This window comes from Gorilla gorilla, chromosome 7 (genome assembly GCF_029281585.2).
Source record: "Gorilla gorilla gorilla isolate KB3781 chromosome 7, NHGRI_mGorGor1-v2.1_pri, whole genome shotgun sequence".
Taxonomy (NCBI): Eukaryota; Metazoa; Chordata; class Mammalia; order Primates; family Hominidae; genus Gorilla; species Gorilla gorilla.
This window is the reverse complement of record NC_073231.2, coordinates 127,467,738-127,488,531: the sequence shown is the minus strand read 5'-3', so window position 1 is coordinate 127,488,531 and position 20,794 is coordinate 127,467,738. Positions and strand designations below refer to the sequence as shown.

Below are 20,794 nucleotides of genomic sequence, written 5' to 3'. Positions count from 1 at the left end.
AACACCAGCTATAAGCTGGGCAGTGTTTTATGTCCTTGGGACACGTTAGTGAAAACAGATTATATATCTCCATTGACTTTGTGGAGATATATATAATGATATACATTACAGTATAGCAAGCTGTTCTTTAACACTTGGTTTGGCCTAATTCTCTGGAGAACACAAGTTGGTAAATATTTGGTATCAATTAGTAGACCAAAGTCTCATACTGGGGGAAAAAAATCTTGAGTTTTTAATTTTAAATATTTAGAGAGTATAGGTTTCAAAATCATCTTTCTACCTAGTAGTAAGTACTTATAATTTAGGATTGAACTAACTCTATTTTCCAATTTAACTATACAGTCATATGTCTGACAAGGAGATTATGCTTATGAAACAGAGTATTTGAATTGGGGATTGTCTCAGAAAGTCTAACACATGGTGCCCATATCAATGCAATTGCCCAGGGGAAATTATAAAGAAACACGTCCTATGTGTCATTCCCTGAGATCAATGTATTCCCTCAGCAAAGCTGGCTCTAAAATGTGCCTTTTGCCTTTTGGTCTGTACCAAGATGCTGTGTGTGCCATGCTAGACAACACTGAGATATCTTGCAGAAATATAAAGGTTCACTTCTAGCCACGTTGCTGTGGCATGCTAGTAAAGTACTTTTCCCAAGCTTCAAAAGGACATTCTGTAGAGTCTTATGATGTAAGAGGGTGTTCCCACTTCAGCTGTGGCCAGCAGATGCTATGTCAACACTCTCTATGTCCACGTGTGCTGATAAAAGCAAGGAAAATGTGAATAATGGAAAAGAATGGCAGGCAGTTCTTTTGCTGGCTATGGTGATTTTAAACACAAGCTAAATACACACTTAAGCTTCTCCCTGGCAAAGTGATTTAGTCCCCTTGAAATTTTTCACTCTTGTGAGAATGACTCACGTCTTGGAAATGACAAGTTCCAAGTCTGGTGCTCCCAGCACCTTCAGGCATTGGTTAATGTACCATGTGGGAGTTTTCAGCATCCCCTCAGCTGTGTTAATTAACAAGAGATGCTGTACTTGCCTGCCTTTCACTGAAAACTCAGCATTTCACCATTCCCCAACAGTCTAAACTTTCCACTTGAGTTAAGGTTACATTTATCAGACTCCTACATTACACGCTATGGTGTCCCATATAGTTGCTAGAAGTGGAACACCAATTTTCTTTTTGTTGTGTTTGCTTTTTCGCTTCCTAGTTAACTGATCCTTTAAGCTGCAATGCATTTCTGGTTTTTAAAAACACTTTCATAAACACTGTTCCATTTTGCTCCTCACCACAGCCCTGTGGGGTCTTTGACAAGTTCTGTTATTTCCATTTAACAACAATAAAAAAGAGACGTCCGCAAGCTAGAATCCTGATCTCCAGGGCACTTTGCATTATTTAAGTTATACTAGTGGAGTACACCAAGCCCCAAATGCATAATGGACAAACAAAAATCCAGAAATTATTTTGTGCTAGCGTAAGAGTCCTTGGCAGGTATTCCTGTTTGGTGGGTGGCTCCCTTTCATATGGCAATCCAAGGACCAAGCTCCATCTATCTTGGGGCTTTCCAATTCCCTAAAACATTGTTAATATGTGTATCAAGCCTGTGGAAGGGCCAGAGAGATGAGAGGAGGTATATTCTCTTTCTTAAAAGATCTTACTGGAAGTGGCACATCTCAGATTTCCAAAGCCTGGAATGACTTGGCCATACCAAGTCTATGCTCAGGAAGGAAAGGTAACACAATTGGTAAGAAGCCACACTAAGGTTTCCCAAAAGTACAGTGCAGATCCCCTTAGGATCTTCTCAATGTACAATTGCAGGGAATAGCAGGTGACTGTGTGAATGGTGCCTCTTGGAGCTGAGCAACGTGGTGGCCATGCAGCTGTTGATAGCCTAGAGGATACTGTGTGAACAGTCAGTGTTAAGTTTGCATGTGGATTACGAAATTATAAATAGCACATCAAGCAAAAGATTTTGCAAAGGTAATTGCTTAGTCTAAGTTTCTATTTAAAATAAACTTATTTAGCTTTTAAAAATCAGTTGAATTAAAGAAAAAGATTAAGCACTAAATATATGTAAATATGAGAAAAGCCCAAAAATGGATGCGAATGACTAAAGATGAAGATATTGCATTTATACCAATTATATCTTCTTTGTTAGTTCATCCTTGGAAGAGGAGGAAAATAAAACTCCAGGAAGAAAAAAATGAAATAAAAAGGGTTGCCAACCACCGCTTTAATGCTAAGCATTGGAAATGCTTTGGGAAATACAAATGTTTTGGGAAAAATGGTCCTTTTGTCCTTGAGTTGTTTAAAACTTTTTTCAGGAGATAGATAAAATTTAGGGATGACTGCAAAACTGACTATTACTGAGTGGAAATGTGTTTCAGGTCTAATGTGCTATGGCTTTTAACAGGATGGAAACTCACTTGCTGAAATAAATCATGATGTTATTTGTCCTTTAATTTATTCAGTATTTCTATAAACATTTATTGTGTTTACTGTGTTCCAGTAAGGTTCATGATGCTCAGGATCTAATCATCTAGTATTCATGATGGCAGATGGAAGAGAGAGACTTTGGAACAAAGGAGTATAATTCAGAATTATGGGGCTTTAATAGACATCTATGCAGGGTACTTAGGGATGGAAGATTTTTAGTGTCAGTGAGGACTTCAGAAATACTCAATTCTAAAGTCCCTCATTTAACAGAGGGGACTATATAGAAGAATGACTTCTTTGGGTGTTAGAAACTTCAGGGTCCCTGCCTGGCTATGACCACATATATAGAGTACAGCCTTAGGCAAGTGATAGAACACATTAAAGCAATGTATGCAGTATTTGTTTAAAGCATTATGGCATTCAGTAGTATGCTGTACCATCATCTCATTTGACTCTTGAAATAACCCTCTGAGGTATGCTAGAAGGGCATCCTTATCCCTATTTTGCAGATGAGCAAACTGAAGTGCAGAAAGTCACACAATGAGTTGGGCGAGAAATTGAGTGTTAAAACTCCTGAATGCTTCTAGTCCAATACTCTCCTCATGATACTAGGTATATAACAAGTGTGGGACAATCATGGTTAACCAAGAGTATCATCTGATTATATTACAGATGCATTGTGAGAGGTTTCTATGTATCCTGAGAATAATTGGAACCACACTCTTTGGAGTCTCTCTCCTCCTTGGAATCACAGCTGCTTATATTGTTGGCTACCAGTTTATCCAAACGGATAATTACTATTTCTCTTTTGGACTGTATGGTGCCTTTTTGGCATCACACCTCATCATCCAAAGCCTGTTTGCCTTTTTGGAGCACCGAAAAATGAAAAAATCCCTAGAAACCCCCATAAAGTTGAACAAAACAGTTGCCCTTTGCATCGCTGCCTATCAAGAAGATCCAGACTACTTAAGGAAATGTTTGCAATCTGTGAAAAGGCTAACCTACCCTGGGATTAAAGTTGTCATGGTCATAGATGGGAACTCAGAAGATGACCTTTACATGATGGACATCTTCAGTGAAGTCATGGGCAGAGACAAATCAGCCACTTATATCTGGAAGAACAACTTCCACGAAAAGGGTCCCGGTGAGACAGATGAGTCACATAAAGAAAGCTCGCAACACGTAACGCAATTGGTCTTGTCCAACAAAAGTATCTGCATCATGCAAAAATGGGGTGGAAAAAGAGAAGTCATGTACACAGCCTTCAGAGCACTGGGACGAAGTGTGGATTATGTACAGGTAGGTCTCCACATTCCTGCCAGGGCAAACATACATTTAAATAAAGCAGCTTTTGTATCTGTCCAGTCATATGCTATAGCCCATCCTTGTCCCTTCTGAACACAGTACTTCTTTCAGTTCATTTGAAAACAGCATGACTGTTGAAAGCACATTTTGAAAAAGGGAAAAAAAATCTTGTAAAACTGTTGAGACTATCAATGAAAATGCTTAATTTGTGCTGTGTTATTGGTTAAAAATCAGGATTATTTTGACAGGAGACCCTTCCTTCCCTTCTCTCCCCCTCTTTTACCTTCTCTGCCCCCCTGGTTCTGCCAAGTCAAATCCAACATCATTTTCCACACTCTAAAACTCTCCAGCTTTGTAAGAAAATAGTGTCTGCCTGAGCAGAAGGGTCTTGAGAAAATCTGCAGGCTGAAGGGAGGCTATGAAATGTTTTTCGCAGAGACTGCAAAATGAGGCAAAATGAGGGTGGTGAGAACAATTTTCATTTAAAAGAGCAAAAAAAAAAAATTTAAAATTGAGAGAAGGAAAAGGAAAACAAAAAAAAATGAGAAAAAAAAATCTTCGAGCAAAAGCAAAGTAATGTTTATTTCACTCTCCAAACAGCATTACCTCACTCACTGCAACTTGACCTTTGAAAGCACTTGTGATGGTGTTTGCCTGCATGAAAATTAGACAGGCTGTGTCTCCCATTAATTTCCTGAAAGCTCACTATAGGGGTTCTCCTCTCCTGGTTCTCACTGAAGCTTCCTTCTTTAGAACATTAGTAGGGTCCCTGTGAGTTTCTAGTTTTAATTTTCTGCAGATACTTTATAATAATTAGATTTTGGCCATGATGGTATTGAGAGGGGAAAAATGTCTCTGGTTTAAGAAAGGCACTGGGATGTTCTTCCTCTCCTCTAGAATTTCTAGTGAAATTCTAGTTTTTAAAAGACCCATCCTATTCTTTAGGATCCTTTACTGCCACAGAGTCATGCCTAGTGGTTGTCAGGTAGTGAGATAGGAATGGACATTGGCTTTAGAGTCAGTTGACCAAAGTTCTAATCATAGAGATTACTAGCTGGTTGACCATGGGCAAGACCACCTCTCTGAGTCTCAGTTTCTGGATAGAATAAATTAATGTATTCCAAGTGTTTAGCAAAAGTTATGATATTATCATTGATATAATTAAAGCTTTTTATATTAATATTGTTGTTTATTATCATTTAGTCCTTGCTCAAATTATAGTACCTGTCAATTGCCACCATATGACTAATTTCAGTTGATGTCTGAAGAGTTTAGAGACATTTCTTCATTATGTTAATCTCCCTTCTAGACAGTTGAGAGCATTTCTCTGTCAAGTTTCTCCTAATTTCTCAAAGGTAAAACTTCCAAGTTAAGGTAGTTTCAGTTATCTTTGGACATTTGGTATTTACATAGTAAAACTTTGGGCTTAGATGAGAGGATAATTGGCTATTTTCAAAGGGAAAGGATGACTGGGAACTTATAGAGGATATGAAAAATGAAGTTCTGGGCTTTAAATGAGAAAACATCTGTTTTGATATTTTGTCTTTAATTTTAGTTAAAACAATTGCTACATTTGTCATTTCTAATCAAGGCCTCATTGTATGAGGGTTTTTTCTTCCTTTTCTTTAAACATGCTCCTCCCAAACCCTCTTCTCCCATCATTTTTGTTTTGAATTTTGTTTGTATCCTTGACAACTTTATGCTGTGCCTGTCCAGGAAAAAAATAATACAAAATATGAAATATTAGAATAGGCCTCCTGCTAGAGCCCTAATCGGGCTTGAGAACTTTTCTTCCTCCAGGCTGAGATAGAGGAAGTCTCCAGATACACTGACCCGACCAGCAGCTTTTAACTAGGCCCTGATGCCTCCTGGGACTCTCAGCCAGTTCCAAACACTCACACAGGAGTACAAATCTCTTAGCATTCTGAAACTGGTAATTCCATCTTTTCATCCCTCAGTAAATCCCCTGATATTTAATCATGTGTGACCTATAAAAATGGCAATTTCCTAAGGTTCAATTCACAATACTAACCACCCCCATCTTCTATTCTAAGTGTCCCAGGATTTGAGAATTGCAAAGCAGAAACCACAGAAAGACAAATAAGGGAAAAAGGGTTTGAAGATGTTGGCTGCTAAGCATTACAAGTGATGGAACTTGGAGTGCAGGCTGGTTAGGGAAAGAAGGAAGCAAAGTTCAGGTGGTAATACACAAGACAAAATGGGGGCTGGGGAAGAAATTGACCATGCTTACAAACTTGCTGGAGAATTCTGCTTGACTGTGGAGAGAGATGGCCAAAAGGATTGGTTTCCAGTTGCAGCCGAATCCTTGGCACTCTTCAGCACTCTTTTCACTTGGTCTTGAATAGATGCCTTGCTTATTGCTCTCATAGCCTATTATTTCATACCTTCACCACTTTCCCAAAACCCTATCCAAACTCCTCTCTGCTTAACTACTAACAGATGACCTTGCCTCCTACTAAAGAGAAAGTCAAAAGTACTAATTCTGAATGCTGTCAAGATCATCTTTACTCTCTTCTTAAACTGTTTCAAGAGTATCCAACCTCACTTCTTGTCTCAAAGTTATTCTTTTGATCTATGCTCTTGAGACCACTGGGCCTGCTTCCTCTTGTCTCCTTGGGAATAAAGCTTTAACAGCTACCAGCTCTAACTCTGTCTCAGCTTTCATCTCTAGTCTTCTCTACTGACTGCTCTCTCGGCCCTGTAGCTGTTCAAATAATTAATGCTGACATAGAACAGTAAGGGAGTCACTAGTCACAGAGAAACCCAGTGTGGTAGCAAATTTATCTGATGATGCTGGTGGGTACTTGCAGAGATAAAGAAGATAGAAAACAGAGGAAGAGAAAAAATAAATTGAGAAAAGAAGTTAAAGAGGGCCAGTGTGGTGGCTGATGCCTGTAAGTCTAGTGCTTTAAGAGACCAAGGCAGAAGGATTGCTTAAGCCCAGGAGTTCGAGACCAACCTGGGCAACTTAGGGAGACCTCATCTCTACAAAAAAAAAAAAAAATTAGCTGGACTTGGTGGTGCATGTCTCTGGTCCCAGCTACTCGGAAGGCTGAGGTAGGATTGCTAGAGCCTGGGAGGTCCAGGCTGTACTAAGCCATTATCATGCCAGCCTGGGTAACAGAGAAAGACCCTGTCTCAAAAAATGGAAAAAAAAAAAAGTCGAAGGGAATGAATTTTTTTTAAGAGTGACAAAGATTTTCAAAATTCAGAATCAATGTATTTTCTAGAGAAACTTTGTTTTAAAAATGGATAGATTCTGACCTGTTCTGAGTATGGCTTAATGTTGGACAAAAGTTTGTACCTCTTTGAAATAGTGTTTATATTGGCTTTTTTATTTACAAAAGTAACACAGGCTTATGGCAGCATGTTTTAAAAGTATTAAAAAAGTACAATGAACAAAATTAAAATTATCTTAAACAAATACCCAACTGATTGACACTTTCCAATGTATATTTTTCTGTTTTTTCCCTTGTTTTTAGAACACTTTGGGATTATGTTAATGTTTTATATTTTTTATGTAGTGTTATCAGAAAACGTAAAATATATTTGGATGTCTTTTTTTTTTTTTTTTTTTTGAGACGGAGTCTCGCTCTTTCGCCCAGGCTGGACTGCAGTGGCGCTATCTTGGCTCACTGCAAGCTCCGCCTCCCGGGTTCATGCCATTCTCCTGCCTCAACCTCCCGAGTACCTGGGACTACAGGCGCCCGCTACCACGCCCGGCTAATTTTTTTTTTGTATTTTTAGTAGAGACGGGGTTTCACCGTATTAGCCAGGATGGTCTCGACCTCCTGACCTCGTGATCCACCCGCCTCGGCCTCCCAAAGTGCTGGGATTACAGGCGTGAGCCATCGCGCCCGGCCGGATGTCTTGATTATATAATTGCTTTATTCCTGTCTCTTACTGAACATGCGTATTACCACTCAAGCGGCCACCCGTCTATGAGACAAAGGAAAACATAAAACAGTATCCCCTGATGTCTGCATTAGGGACTTCCTAGGTAGAAAATATATAACAAATATGAACATCTTCTAAGCTGGAAGATTATAGGAGGAAATGTCACTATTGATTTAATCTCACAGCATTCTACATATCCAGAATTCTTTGGGGAAAAATGTAAGGCTTTCTTATTCCTAACAGTATAGTTGACTGTGATTATTACTGGATTCTGTATTTGCAAATTTGTCTACTCGGTAAAACGTACTTGTAACCCTAAAATCAATAATTGCAGTCAGTAGGTGGTCATTTGCTGACAAGCACACAGTGGCAAAAAATTTGAGTCATCCAATGTGCATGTTCCAGCGGAGGTCAAACAAGGTGATGCTTTGGCTTCTTGTTTCAGCTTTTATACTGTAAACAATTATCCTCTTCATGGTCTCTTTAGTGCCACATTTTTCCCTTTTTTGTGCTTTTCCTTGGTGACGTAGCTCTTTAACATGGCCTTGAACTGTAATGCTGAAATGCTATCTAAGCACAAGAAGACTGTGACACACCTCATGGAGATGAATTTCCTTTAGGCATGAGATATCGTGCTATTGGACATGAGTTCAATATTAATGAACCAACTATATGTATATTAAATAAGGTACATATAAACAGAAGCACAGATAAAACAAGATTATATGTTGTCAAAATGTTGTGGCCAGAGGTTCGGAGGAACCTAGCCCTGTGTTTCTGCTAGAAGCACATTTTCAGTATTTTCCAGTTCAGTGTTCCTGGCAACTTTATGTAATACAACTACCATAAATAATGATAATCAACTGTGTATGACATTTGACTGGTTCCTGTTTTGTTCTGTATAGAAAGCCTGAGCAACTGAAATATTCTGAGGGCCAGTATTGAGAATAGTAAGTTTATTTTTATCTTTCATTTTGGAGGTTAAGACTAAGAGCTCACTGAAATAAGAATGAGGAAATCTGAATTCTATACCCAGCTTTGTTGTTTACCTGCTATGGTCCTGGCCTTAATGAATCATCAACTGAGGTAGTAGACCAGATGATCTCTAAGATGTCTTTCAGCTCAAGATTCTTAAGTCAGTATTGGTGTAATTCTTCTGACATCTTAATTATATCTAGCAACATACTGAAGCTCTGCTAGAGCAAGATCAAAAGAAAAAGGGATACCAGAATTTTCATTTGTTGGTTACTATCATGTGTCTCACTCTCACTTTTAATCTGCCTTTTCCCCCCAGATTGCTTCTTGAATATAAATCTTGATTTAAGGGCACCATTATGAGCTTCCCTGATTCCCTTCTTTAGAATGAGAATTCCAAACATTTGGAATAAGGGTCCTTCATGGTTTAAGCCTTAGAGGTGACAGCATTTGGTTTCTCACTTTTCCAGCTGGCTCGTCACCTTTGTTTTGCACCTTTTGTAACTTTCACTCATTTTCAACTTTCCTAAAAAGGAAAAGAGAATAACCAAATGACTCCTTTTTTTCACTTTAATAATTGGAAGAGATTGGCTGTCTGAAGGCAGGAATTATTTTATAATAATTTGGATAATTCATTCTACTAAGGAAGGCTTGTATATTCCTAATTCCTTTTAAGAAGAATTACAAAGAAGTACCAAACTGCACAGGTGTCTATAATGTAAAGGCTTTCTGTTGGCTAGATTTGAGATCCTGTACCATAAACCAAATTACTACAAGGGAAGAACCTCCTCCCCATCCCCCGTTCCTTTCACAAAAGAAAGATGATGTTTTCATTGAGGACTATTTTTTTTTTTTTCTGGAATGGTTTTACTCATTAATTTCAAAAAGCTTTTGTAGCTCTAAAATGTTTAGATTTTATGATTTTGTATTTGTTGCTTAATTTGAGGCTGCTTAACTTAGCTATATGTTTATATGTAAATTCTATTCATCTAGAATTCATATAAATAGAAAATCAAGATTAAAAAATAAAGTTATACAATCTTGATAAAGTCTTAGAAGTTTGTTGTAATATTATTAATGAACATGCACTAGAGCTTTGGATTGATTTTTTTTTTTTTTGGTTGTATGAGAAATTTTAAATTGTATGTAATATTCCATCTTTATAAAGTCAACTTCTGTCCTCACTGTTTTGTTTCCCCCAAATCTTGCATGTATTGTGGCCCACTTTTTAGTATATATGAGTTCCATTTATTAAGCATTTACTGTGAGCTAGCCATTACTAACAGCTTTACATACATTATCTTATTAATGCTAGTTAATTACAACAAACTTATGAGGTAGATGTGATTATCCATATTTTTCACCTACAGAATGGAAGCTTAGGAGGTAAAGAGTCTGTAGTGAAGAAACGAGTCCGAGTTTACATAAGTGGTTAATGGTGGATTGGGATCCAGATGAATTTGATTCCAAGGCCTTATATAGTACTTTTTTTGTTTGTTTGTTTCAGTAGTGTGTTTGCTCTGAGGTTGTACTGGTAGGAGTTCAGGGGGAATGGTAGCATCTTGTATTTACTAAGTAAGTATTTGTGGAATTTTTTGTTCCTGCCATTACCCCTTTTTACTAGAGAAATTGGGATGGGGGGGTGATGCAGAATTTCTATTTACTTTTGGGTTAAGTTGTGGGAGGAAGCAAGAACAAATGCTACACATTCTAGAGATAGTCTCATTGGGTCAAGGTTAAGATGAAGAGTCAAGGTTAAGATGAAGGGTGAAGGTTAAGATGAAGGGTTAAGCCTTACAAGCAGGAAAAAGGTGAAGCCTTTTTCAAAAGAGTTTTGATTTATTTTCAACCTGTTTCCTCATTGGAGGCAGCCAGAGTAATTAAGATTTCTCTCTTGCTGTGTTAGCTGTCAATGCCCTTTGAAGTGGTATGGGAGGAAGTGAGGAGATCCATCAGTCTGAAAACAAAAGACATTAAAAGTAAAACATGGAGATTTGGCATTTTAGACTTGGATCAAGGCATCTGGTAGAATAGATAACAGTATTTCTACAGGAGATTTTTATTTAGATTGTTGTGAGATAAATTAACTTTAAGATTAGTGAGATAAATTAGAACAGACAGGAATGCTGTAGATGCTTCCAGATAAATTTGAGTTTGTTCATGTGGTAAGAGATTCTGTACATGTAATCAATTCCTATGTTCCTATTAGTGATTGTTGCTACTGAGCCATCTATTTGTGATAATTGACCTAATCCTTTAGGTGTGGGTTTACTAAGAAAGTATAAAATATTGAAGACTATTACCTTATACTAATGGAAATACTTCTCTACAGTCCTTTGTAATTTACAAGGTACTTTTATTTGCAGTGTCTCACAAATGTCCCATGATGATGGCAAATGGCTCATTCAAGGTTATAGAAGTAGTAAGTTACAGGACTTCAGACTTTAAGGCTTCTTGATTTCATGGGTACTTGCTCTTGTAATAGGCAAAATCTTGGCTGAAGAAAATCTAATTTTTTAATATCCTACACTTCAGGCTCTTCCTAACACAGGGAGATGGAGACAGCTTTTGCAAAATCTACTAAATTAAAATTGGGCTTCAAACATATTTAATCTCAACTTCACTGTTATTTTTAAGAAAGCAGAACCTTCCCCGTGTATACAGTTATTTTGAACCCAGGGTTGGCAAACTTTGCTTATAAAAGGCTAAATAGTAAATATTAGGCTTTGCAGGCTATATGGTCTCTGTTGTAACTAGTCAGTTTTGCTGTTGCAGGGTGAAAAGCAGCCATAAATAGTAAGTAAATGAGCAGGCAAGGGTGGATGCATGCCTTTCTGAGCTTTCCTTTCTGATACAGCATGCATCCAATAAAATCTTATTTATGAACACTAAAATTTTAATTTTATATAATTCCCATGTGTCACAAAATATTCTTTTTTTGATTTTTTTTCAACTATTGAATAATGTGTAACCATTCTTGGCCCATGACCCATATCAAGACAGGTGGCAGGCTGGACTTGACCAGTAGGCCTTGGTTTGCCAATCCCTGTTTTAGATAGGGAGGAAATGGAGCGAATTAACTCTTGGCTGGAGTAGTGAAGCAGGAAGAGTGATGGTCTTATGCAATTTAGTGGATGATTCTGTGGTTAAGACTGAGGTGGCTGGTTCTTCTAAATAATGTCTTCTTGACATGTTTCATTTACTCAAAAGTTGGTGACTTGCTTCATTTCCATATCTCCTGGTGAGAAATCTTATAACTAGTGATCATGTGGTTTCAACGAATTACACTGATACACTTAGTGTGGCCAGAAAGATGTTTCAGTTTGTTCTCTTTCCTGTGTGCAAATGCTGTCCTGTAGTTTTTCCTTATGTGAGGTTCAGTTCTCCTTGAACTGGTGCATGTCTCCCACAGATTGTAATCCAGGGCTAAATAGCTGACATTCGTGGAATTGCATACTTGTTACCGATGAGCGAGGAGATGGCTAGAAAGCCTGTTCTTGCTGTATGGATTTTAAGAAGGGCTAAAATTATGCTCTTTACACCCTACTGAGTAAATTCCCTTGTGTCCATGAATACACATGCTTTCACAAACTGTCAAAGACCATGGCTTTCTAGCTGGCATTCTATCACCAAACAGCATCCAGTAGTTGAAAAATTTTAAAGCTGTTAAATCCCATGATAATAAACCCTTTCCCAAGAGATTTCTGAGCTTTCCTTTCTGATACAGCTAAATTCACCATGTGAACAATCTCTCTCAGAGAACTTCTGGCACTTTGCTATTGGAAATTGGGAGGGGCAGGGACCAATTTAAATATGCAGAACATCATAAATTTGGTTCCAGTGTAGTCATTTCAAAGAGCTAGTTCTCCTGGCTTGCTTGTGCTCACAAGCAGACGGAGTTATTTGAACATTAACTCTGGATTGCCCCCTTCCTGTTGTTTTTAGTCTTATTTTAGCCTGGTTTTACCTTTTCCAGCTTGAGTCAACAGAGGTGGGTGTGGTAATAAACTCAGGATGCTGGAGGCTAAAGATGAGTTAGAATTTCTGCCTTCATGTTTTTCTAGCCTCATCACAGACCTCCTGCCCACCTGGTAGCCACATACAAACCAGGGATAGACAGGGCATGGGAGAGGCAAAACATCACTTTCGGGGGAATTCTTCTAGGTTCCGGAGGCTTGAGATGCTTGGATACAGACCCAAGTGTCAGTAAAATCCTGTTTTTTACAATGAAAAGTGAATGCCTAGCTTCTGCCTAATTTTTTTTTTCTTAAAATAAGTGAGACTATGCTGAACCTAAATGGAATGACAAAAAGACAGTCAATAGGGTTTCATTTAGAAAATGAGTTCTTCTAAATAAGGAGAATAAAGTTTTAAAAATTCAGAAGTTAACCCCGAAATTGCTATAATTAAACCTAGAAGGGTGATAGGTTCACCTTCTGATGCCCCATATACTCCACACATTATGATTTCCAATAATGCATTTAAATTGCTATTTTCACCAGCATTCTTCATTAACATGAAACCTTTTCAGAAAAAAAGCTAGTAGTAAAATTGACGTAGATTTTATTTTTTATTTTATTTTACTATTTTTTTGAGATGGGGTCTTGCTGTGTTGCCCAGGCTGGTGTCAAACTCCTGGGCTCAAACAATCCCCCCACCTTAGCTTTCCACTGCTCTTCCTAACACAGGTGTTAGCCACTGCACCCAGCCTAGATGCTTTTAAAAATGTTGGGATTCCTTAGTTACTAATGTGAAGGACTCATGCTACATGTATCTAACGTCTCCTTTAATTCTGAGACTTTATGCTTCTACTAATTGGTTAATTTCCTTTTTTTTTTTTTAAATTCAAAACTGGTATATCAAACACTATTTTCTGTGAGACAGGGTCTCACTTTGTTGCTCAGGCTGAAATACTATGTTTATAGAGTGGTTTGCAGAACTGTTAAATAATTTATTTTGATATTAAAAAAATTGGCTAAATCTTGATTCAGTCCAACCAGTACAGTCTGACTTGATGGCAGAATAATGGGAATAGCAGATAATAAATACTCAGTCTCTGCCAATCATGCCATTCATTGTCTGAATGGGGATATCAAGCTGATTAATCACATGACAATTCTGATCAATTTATATTTGTTAGGACTTTGCTGCATTTAGCAGAAAATAATATGTCCAATTAGTAAATGTTGCAGGGATAGGGAGATGGGGACTTTTTTTTCCTACTTTTTTTCTATTTCTGATTTTCTCTGATCATATGGAGGAAGCTCCATTGGCAGGTATAACCCATCAGCCTTTTCCAGCTGTTTTCATTCCTTTCCTAAGAGAAAAGGAGTGACTTAATCTTATTAGTGAGTGTGGAAGGAATAAGGGGAAGCCCAGCTCTTTCTGCCTGGCTTTTGGGAGTGGGCACCCCCCCAGGAACAGGTATCAGCTGTACCTTTTGAAGGGACATACACTGTATCTGCAGGAGGCTAGTCCCACTGAGAGCCTCTCTGGGACTGAGTAATTCTGGGAATTACTCAGAATTATGAAGCCCACTTTTCCACATATAAAGCCCTATTCTCCATATCAGCTTTGTAAGCATACAGGTAATAGTTTGGTTTTCCATTTGCTTTATTATTTTTCTGTTTAACTTTTCAATTGATTTGGAAATCAGTCTGAAAAGAAAAGCACAGTTTATAGCCCTGTGCCCTTGAGACTCCAATAGAAATATCTATTAGGAATACACAGTTATAAACTAATTCCAACAATTTTCTTGAAGTTGTGGTTGGTCTAGTTTCAGACTTGCTTTTTTTTTTGGCTCATAGAAAGATTGTGTTTAAAAACAACAATGGGCATTTCTAGAATAGCTTAAAGTGATTTATATCCACTTTTAAATTCAGAGGGCCAGATGAACACTTAATACTTTAGAATAAAAAGGTGTTGAAGGTCCTGCAAATCCCCTTCCTGATACAATGTCATTTGCTAAGCCCGGGTCATATGGACTTCAGAACTATACAATCTTTAGAACTACACTATTGCTTTAGAATTATACAATCCTATGTAGGATAATTGCTCTCCTGTCATTTATTTACCATATTAAAATGAAAGGTAAAATCATTACTAAATATGTCTCCCTTAAGAAAATGTCATAGAATTTTCTTACCATTCAGACCTGAAAGACAAAAAGGCCTAAAAGCCTTATTGAAGGTAACAAGAAAACATTTTTTTTTTTTTTTTCTTAAACAGACCTCTAGGGGGACCAACCATTACAGTTTGCCAGGACTGGGGGTTACCTGGGATGTGAGACTTTCATTGACAAAACTGGGAGCATCTATGGCAAACTGGGACAAGTTGATCATGCTACAAGTCATACTTAGCACATCACTTCAGCTGTTCTACCCAGCAATGTCATTAACTTAAATATTGAGTTTGCTGAAAAATAGGCTCTTTGTATTGGCCATGATATAACAAGGTCTCTGTTATCATCATGATACTTGCTTACTGAGGCCTTGTGACAGTAAGATGAGGACACAGTATGTATGTGAAATTTTGACTACAGGGAATGTATTTATAGTTCTTCCTTTTCTTTAACTCATTTTTCATTTGCTTCTTTGCAGGTTTGTGATTCAGACACTATGCTTGACCCAGCCTCATCTGTGGAGATGGTAAAAGTTTTAGAAGAAGATCCCATGGTTGGAGGTGTTGGGGGAGATGTCCAGGTACATGGCTTCATTTTTTTTGTTTGTTTTGCGTGAAATACTTTTAAGAGCACTTTTACTCATTGACTCATTGAACATACATTTATTAAACACTAACTCTGTGCCAGGTGTTGTTGTTGGTGCTTGAGACACATTAAAATGTGCCTTGGATCTGCTTCACTGCCTCTTTTCCTATGTAAATTGAAATATAATTTAGAACTTTCTTGCTTAGTCCTGGGGTATAACCCATTTCTGTAGTAGCTGATAAGTTATATGCAACTTAAAATAAATGTGTAATGATTTCCACCATATACCTTTGGGCCATAACTTAATATTTCATGTTCTGCTAAAAATTACTTCATTACAAGGATTAAGAAATAGAAGTATGAGCCGGGTGCAGTGGTTTATGCCTGTAATCCCAGCACTTTGGGAGGCCGAGGCAGGTGGATCACCTGAGGTCAGGAGTTCGAGACCAGCCTGATCAATATGGTGAAACCCCATCCCTACTAAAAATACAAAAATTAGCTGGGCATGGTGGTGTGCAACTGTAGTCCCAGCTACTTGGGAGGCTGAGACAAGAGAATTCTTGGACCTGGGAGGTGGAGGTTGCAATGAGCCGAGATCATGCCACTGCACTTCAGCCTGGGTGATAGGGTAAGACCTGGTCTCAAAAAAAAAAAAAAAAAAGAAAAAGAAAAAGAAAAAAGAAATAGAAGTATGGTAAGAAATTGATATATATCTTATACCTATATACCTAAAGGATGATCAATATGTGGTTGATTTAAAAAAAAATCTGAGTCAAAAAGGAATAATTAAAAAAAAAACAGAGACTCAAATTTATACTAGTGAGAAAGGCAAAGAATGGATAAGTGGTTTTCCAATATTGTCCATCATTTGTTATTGATGAAGAAACAATTAATGAAACAAATATCAATGGAGGTAATTTGACATTTGTGGAATGGAAAAATGTATATGTGAAAATATGTGAGGATTAAAATAAGATTCCCTTGCAAATAAATATGAGGTTAGATTTTAGCAAAAGGTAAGAAAGCACATGGAAAATAGACTTTAAAATTTAGATATTATCATGCTATATAACCCATTTTATATATGTAGTTTGATAGCAAAAGCAAAGAAATTACATTAGAAGGGACAAAGAAATAGCCTGGTGATTTTTAAAAAAAGGAGCTGGCAAAATCCATAAAATTGAGACAGAGGAGAGAATGTAGAAATCTTGCCAAAAAAAGCTGATAATTGTCAATAGCCTTTATATAAAGCATTATTTCACGATTCAAATTTTGCAGGAAGGCCATGGGAAACTCTCCTATTGCTGCTATTGCAAAAAAAGTGTGGATAAAGGAGAGGAAAAGTAATAGCCAAGGATAGGATCAGTTTGAAATTAACCAGCACAGGAGGAACTGGAACCTAAAAACATTCAAATCTTACGTGTTATGAAAGAGTGCCTGGGAAAAGAGTTTAGGGATTGAGATCTAAAGCCTAAAAAAAAATCTCAATTTGGCCAGGTGCAGTGGCTCACGCCTGTAATCCCAGCACTTTGGGAGGCCGAGGCAGTCAGATCATCTGAGGTCAGGAGCAAGACCAGCCTGGCCAACATGGCGAAACCCCGCCTCTACTAAAAAGACAAAAATTAGCCAGGCCTGGTGGCGCGCACCTGTAGTCCCAGCTACTTGGGAGGCTGAGGCAGGAGAATCATTTGAACCAGGAAGGCGGAGGTTGCAGTGAGCCCAAATCGCGCCACTGCACTCCAGTCTGGGTGACAGAGTGAGACTCCATCTCTAAATAAATAAATAAGTAAATATCTCAATATGATAACACAACAAACAGAATAAGAATAGCAGAAAGAGGGTAGAGGATGAAATAGAAAAAAATATTCACCATCAAAGAATCGCAACACATGCATACAGCATAACAAATAGTAACAGAATCAGAGAATCAGAGAAAACATAAAATAACCACGCCAAAAAGAGGAACGAAGCCAAAATGGGAGGATAAAATAACAAATATTACTCCAGGTAGTAACCTCAGGATGGAACAGGTTTTGCTGGAATTTTTAGCTAAAGCTTACCTATTACTTATGTTTTTCTTCTTGCAGATTTTAAACAAGTACGATTCCTGGATCTCATTCCTCAGCAGTGTAAGATATTGGATGGCTTTTAATATAGAAAGGGCCTGTCAGTCTTATTTTGGGTGTGTCCAGTGCATTAGTGGACCTCTGGGAATGTACAGAAACTCCTTGTTGCATGAGTTTGTGGAAGATTGGTACAATCAAGAATTTATGGGCAACCAATGTAGCTTTGGTGATGACAGGCATCTCACGAACCGGGTGCTGAGTCTGGGCTATGCAACAAAATACACAGCTCGATCTAAGTGCCTTACTGAAACACCTATAGAATATCTCAGATGGCTAAACCAGCAGACCCGTTGGAGCAAGTCCTACTTCCGAGAATGGCTGTACAATGCAATGTGGTTTCACAAACATCACTTGTGGATGACCTACGAAGCGATTATCACTGGATTCTTTCCTTTCTTTCTCATTGCCACAGTAATCCAGCTCTTCTACCGGGGTAAAATTTGGAACATTCTCCTCTTCTTGTTAACTGTCCAGCTAGTAGGTCTCATAAAATCGTCTTTTGCCAGCTGCCTTAGAGGAAATATCGTCATGGTCTTCATGTCTCTCTACTCAGTGTTATACATGTCAAGTTTACTTCCCGCCAAGATGTTTGCAATTGCAACAATAAACAAAGCTGGGTGGGGCACATCAGGAAGGAAAACCATTGTTGTTAATTTCATAGGACTCATTCCAGTATCAGTTTGGTTTACAATCCTCCTGGGTGGTGTGATTTTCACCATTTATAAGGAGTCTAAAAGGCCATTTTCAGAATCCAAACAGACAGTTCTAATTGTTGGAACGTTGCTCTATGCATGCTATTGGGTCATGCTTTTGACGCTGTATGTAGTTCTCATCAATAAGTGTGGCAGGCGGAAGAAGGGACAACAATATGACATGGTGCTTGATGTATGATCTTCCATGTTTTGACGTTTGCAGTCACACACAACACCTTAGTTCCTCTAGGGGCTGTACAGTATTGTGGCATCAGATAATGCCACCAAAGGAGACATATCACTGCTGCTGGGACTTGAACAAAGACATTTATATGGGTTTATTTTCATTCTGCCAAAGTAAAACAATACATCAACAAGAAGAAACTCAGATTTAACCTGTTATTTCTATGAAAATGGGATGAATTCTTTGTTTATGCACTTTTTCCTTACTGTGCATCCGCCTGAAAGTGTTTTGCCCTATATACCTCACTAGCCATGCTTTATGTGGGTTATCATGGAAGAAAAGGATTTTGGAAACTCAAGGAAAAGTTCTTTCAACCTATACAACCTAACTTATGGACTGTTTTGATAGAAGATAATTTTTTTTTTTTAGGAAGGATTTTCTTTTTAACTTTACCAAATGAAATGCCAAAGGAAGTTTTAAAGGCCGTTGGCTGTGCTGTATTTTGATATAATTGTACTGTGTTTTTAAATTTTGTATGCCAATCTTAACGACAAATTTTGCATATTCTCTATTTTACTTTTCTGCCAAAATAAACCTGTTCTTCCTTTTTTAAAAATAAAATAAGTTCTTAAAAAATTTATACTTAAAAAATCCTGCCCAAAATGTGAAGCTTGGTTGACTGATGTTCATGATAGAAAGAATAAAATGTTTCTCTCTCTCTACCTTTTAAAATTGAATAGTTTATTTCTGTGAAAGAAGTATTTAAACTTTCAATATTTTAACTTTTTGTTTTTATTTCTTTTAGAAAAGGCCAATATACCTATCATACTTTGGAAGTAAAAATACACACTTTCGTGTGTACCTAAAAAAAAAAAATCATTGAAAATCAAGGCCAAAGGTAGTGCAATTTTTTCATAAGATTTAAAAAAAAGGGAATGATAGTCTTTGAAAGAAAACAGTAGGCATCCAGCACTGGACAAAACATGGGTATCAAAGATGAATAATCTTTGGAGATTCTGGCAGTGTTTTCCCAGACCAAGTCAAGTGAAAAGTGGAGAAATTATCTGTATAATTTTGGACACATACAATGCAGTTTATCAAAGGTTTTGTTCTGTGGTCTGAATTTACTGGGTCCTACCTATACATTGAACGTGTTTTGCCTTTTTTTTTTTTTCAACTTGCCAGTTCACTTTACATGTTAGTATAATGTTTACACGGGTGAGTTGGATAAATTATAAAACATATAAATTCAAAATTGGCAGATAGAATCACCAAGTATCTATACTCTTTTACTTTCAAATGAGGAATTTTGTTTTTCTGAATTATACATATCATCACTTCCTATTTCCTGTTCTGGACCTGTATAAAAATGTCTACACAGTAGAAGTGACATCAAGGTTTAATAAGTATATCAATGATTGGCACATATAAAAATTGTTGAACCAAATACTCTGAACTTGGCTAATTTAGTTACTACAAGGCCTCCATTATCCAGTTTTATTTTTTACACGATTGACCTTGCCTTGTAGCTGGTGCTGTGTAGACCTGTGTTGAAAACACAGTCGGAATATATGAATAATTGAATAAACAGCATTATGGTGAGGCAGAGACACATGGAGAAGTGTTAAAAAAAAAATGGGCTTCCTGCCTTTCTGCCTCTTTTTTATTCAGTCATCTATGTTACATCTATCCTGCCTAAGAAAAAGCTGCACATCCTACCTTCAGAGTACAAAAAGGTACATCTGAAACTCAAGACTCTCACTGATTGGAGAGCTTGTGGAAAACAAAACACAACATGCCAATAAATGAGATGAAAACTTGAGTTTGCCTTTTTAACTATTTATGTTCTAAGTTAAGCTTTGATAACATTCAAATGTCAAATTCTCTCATTCTTATAAAAAGTTGAATTAATTGCCTGTATTTATTTTAGCAATTATTCAATGTATTTCCAGTATAGGATGTATAGTATAATTAATTTTTTGTAAATAAAATATTTTTGATAAGATTATTGCCTTTTTTTCTAAGGGAAGGGGGAACTTTGTTTTCCTGATTATAATGGTATGAATTTAGGAAGGGGGGTTTTAAAAAAAATGATGGTTGGTAAAAAAGAATATGTCATTTAATGTTACTCATTATTAGGTAGAAATCCCTAAAACTGGTGTGGTTTGGAAATCTGGAAAACCACAGAGAGAAGAGAGAGACTGCTTAATTATCATTACCCTTGTCTATAATCTTCTCTTTCTTCTGCTTCCCTTGAAAGCAGCACAAATTTAGACAATTTTTTAAATTATAGTAACTTATAGCAGGAAAAAAATCAAAGATATGCAGAAATATGATAAGCAAGCTTGTTTATTTCAGCATTATTCAGAAATAATAAAACCTTAACCTAAAATCAAATGATGAGGGCAATAATTAAATAAATCATGGCATTTCTAAAAAATGGGACA

At 37.2% G+C, this 20,794-nt stretch overlaps 1 protein-coding gene across 1 annotated transcript in view; it reads left to right on the top strand.

Annotated features, from left to right (window-relative positions):
• HAS2 (hyaluronan synthase 2) overlaps positions 1-20,352 on the top strand; it is a 28,660-nt gene extending 8,308 nt beyond the window's left edge. Inside the window, exons 2-4 of the mRNA XM_031013564.3 lie at positions 3,114-3,740; positions 15,239-15,340; positions 17,433-20,352. Coding sequence (XP_030869424.1) covers positions 3,114-3,740; positions 15,239-15,340; positions 17,433-18,362 — 1,659 coding nt within the window. The 3' untranslated portion in view covers positions 18,363-20,352. The remainder of the gene's footprint in view (positions 1-3,113; positions 3,741-15,238; positions 15,341-17,432) is intronic.
• The last annotated feature ends 442 nt before the right edge of the window (positions 20,353-20,794 follow it).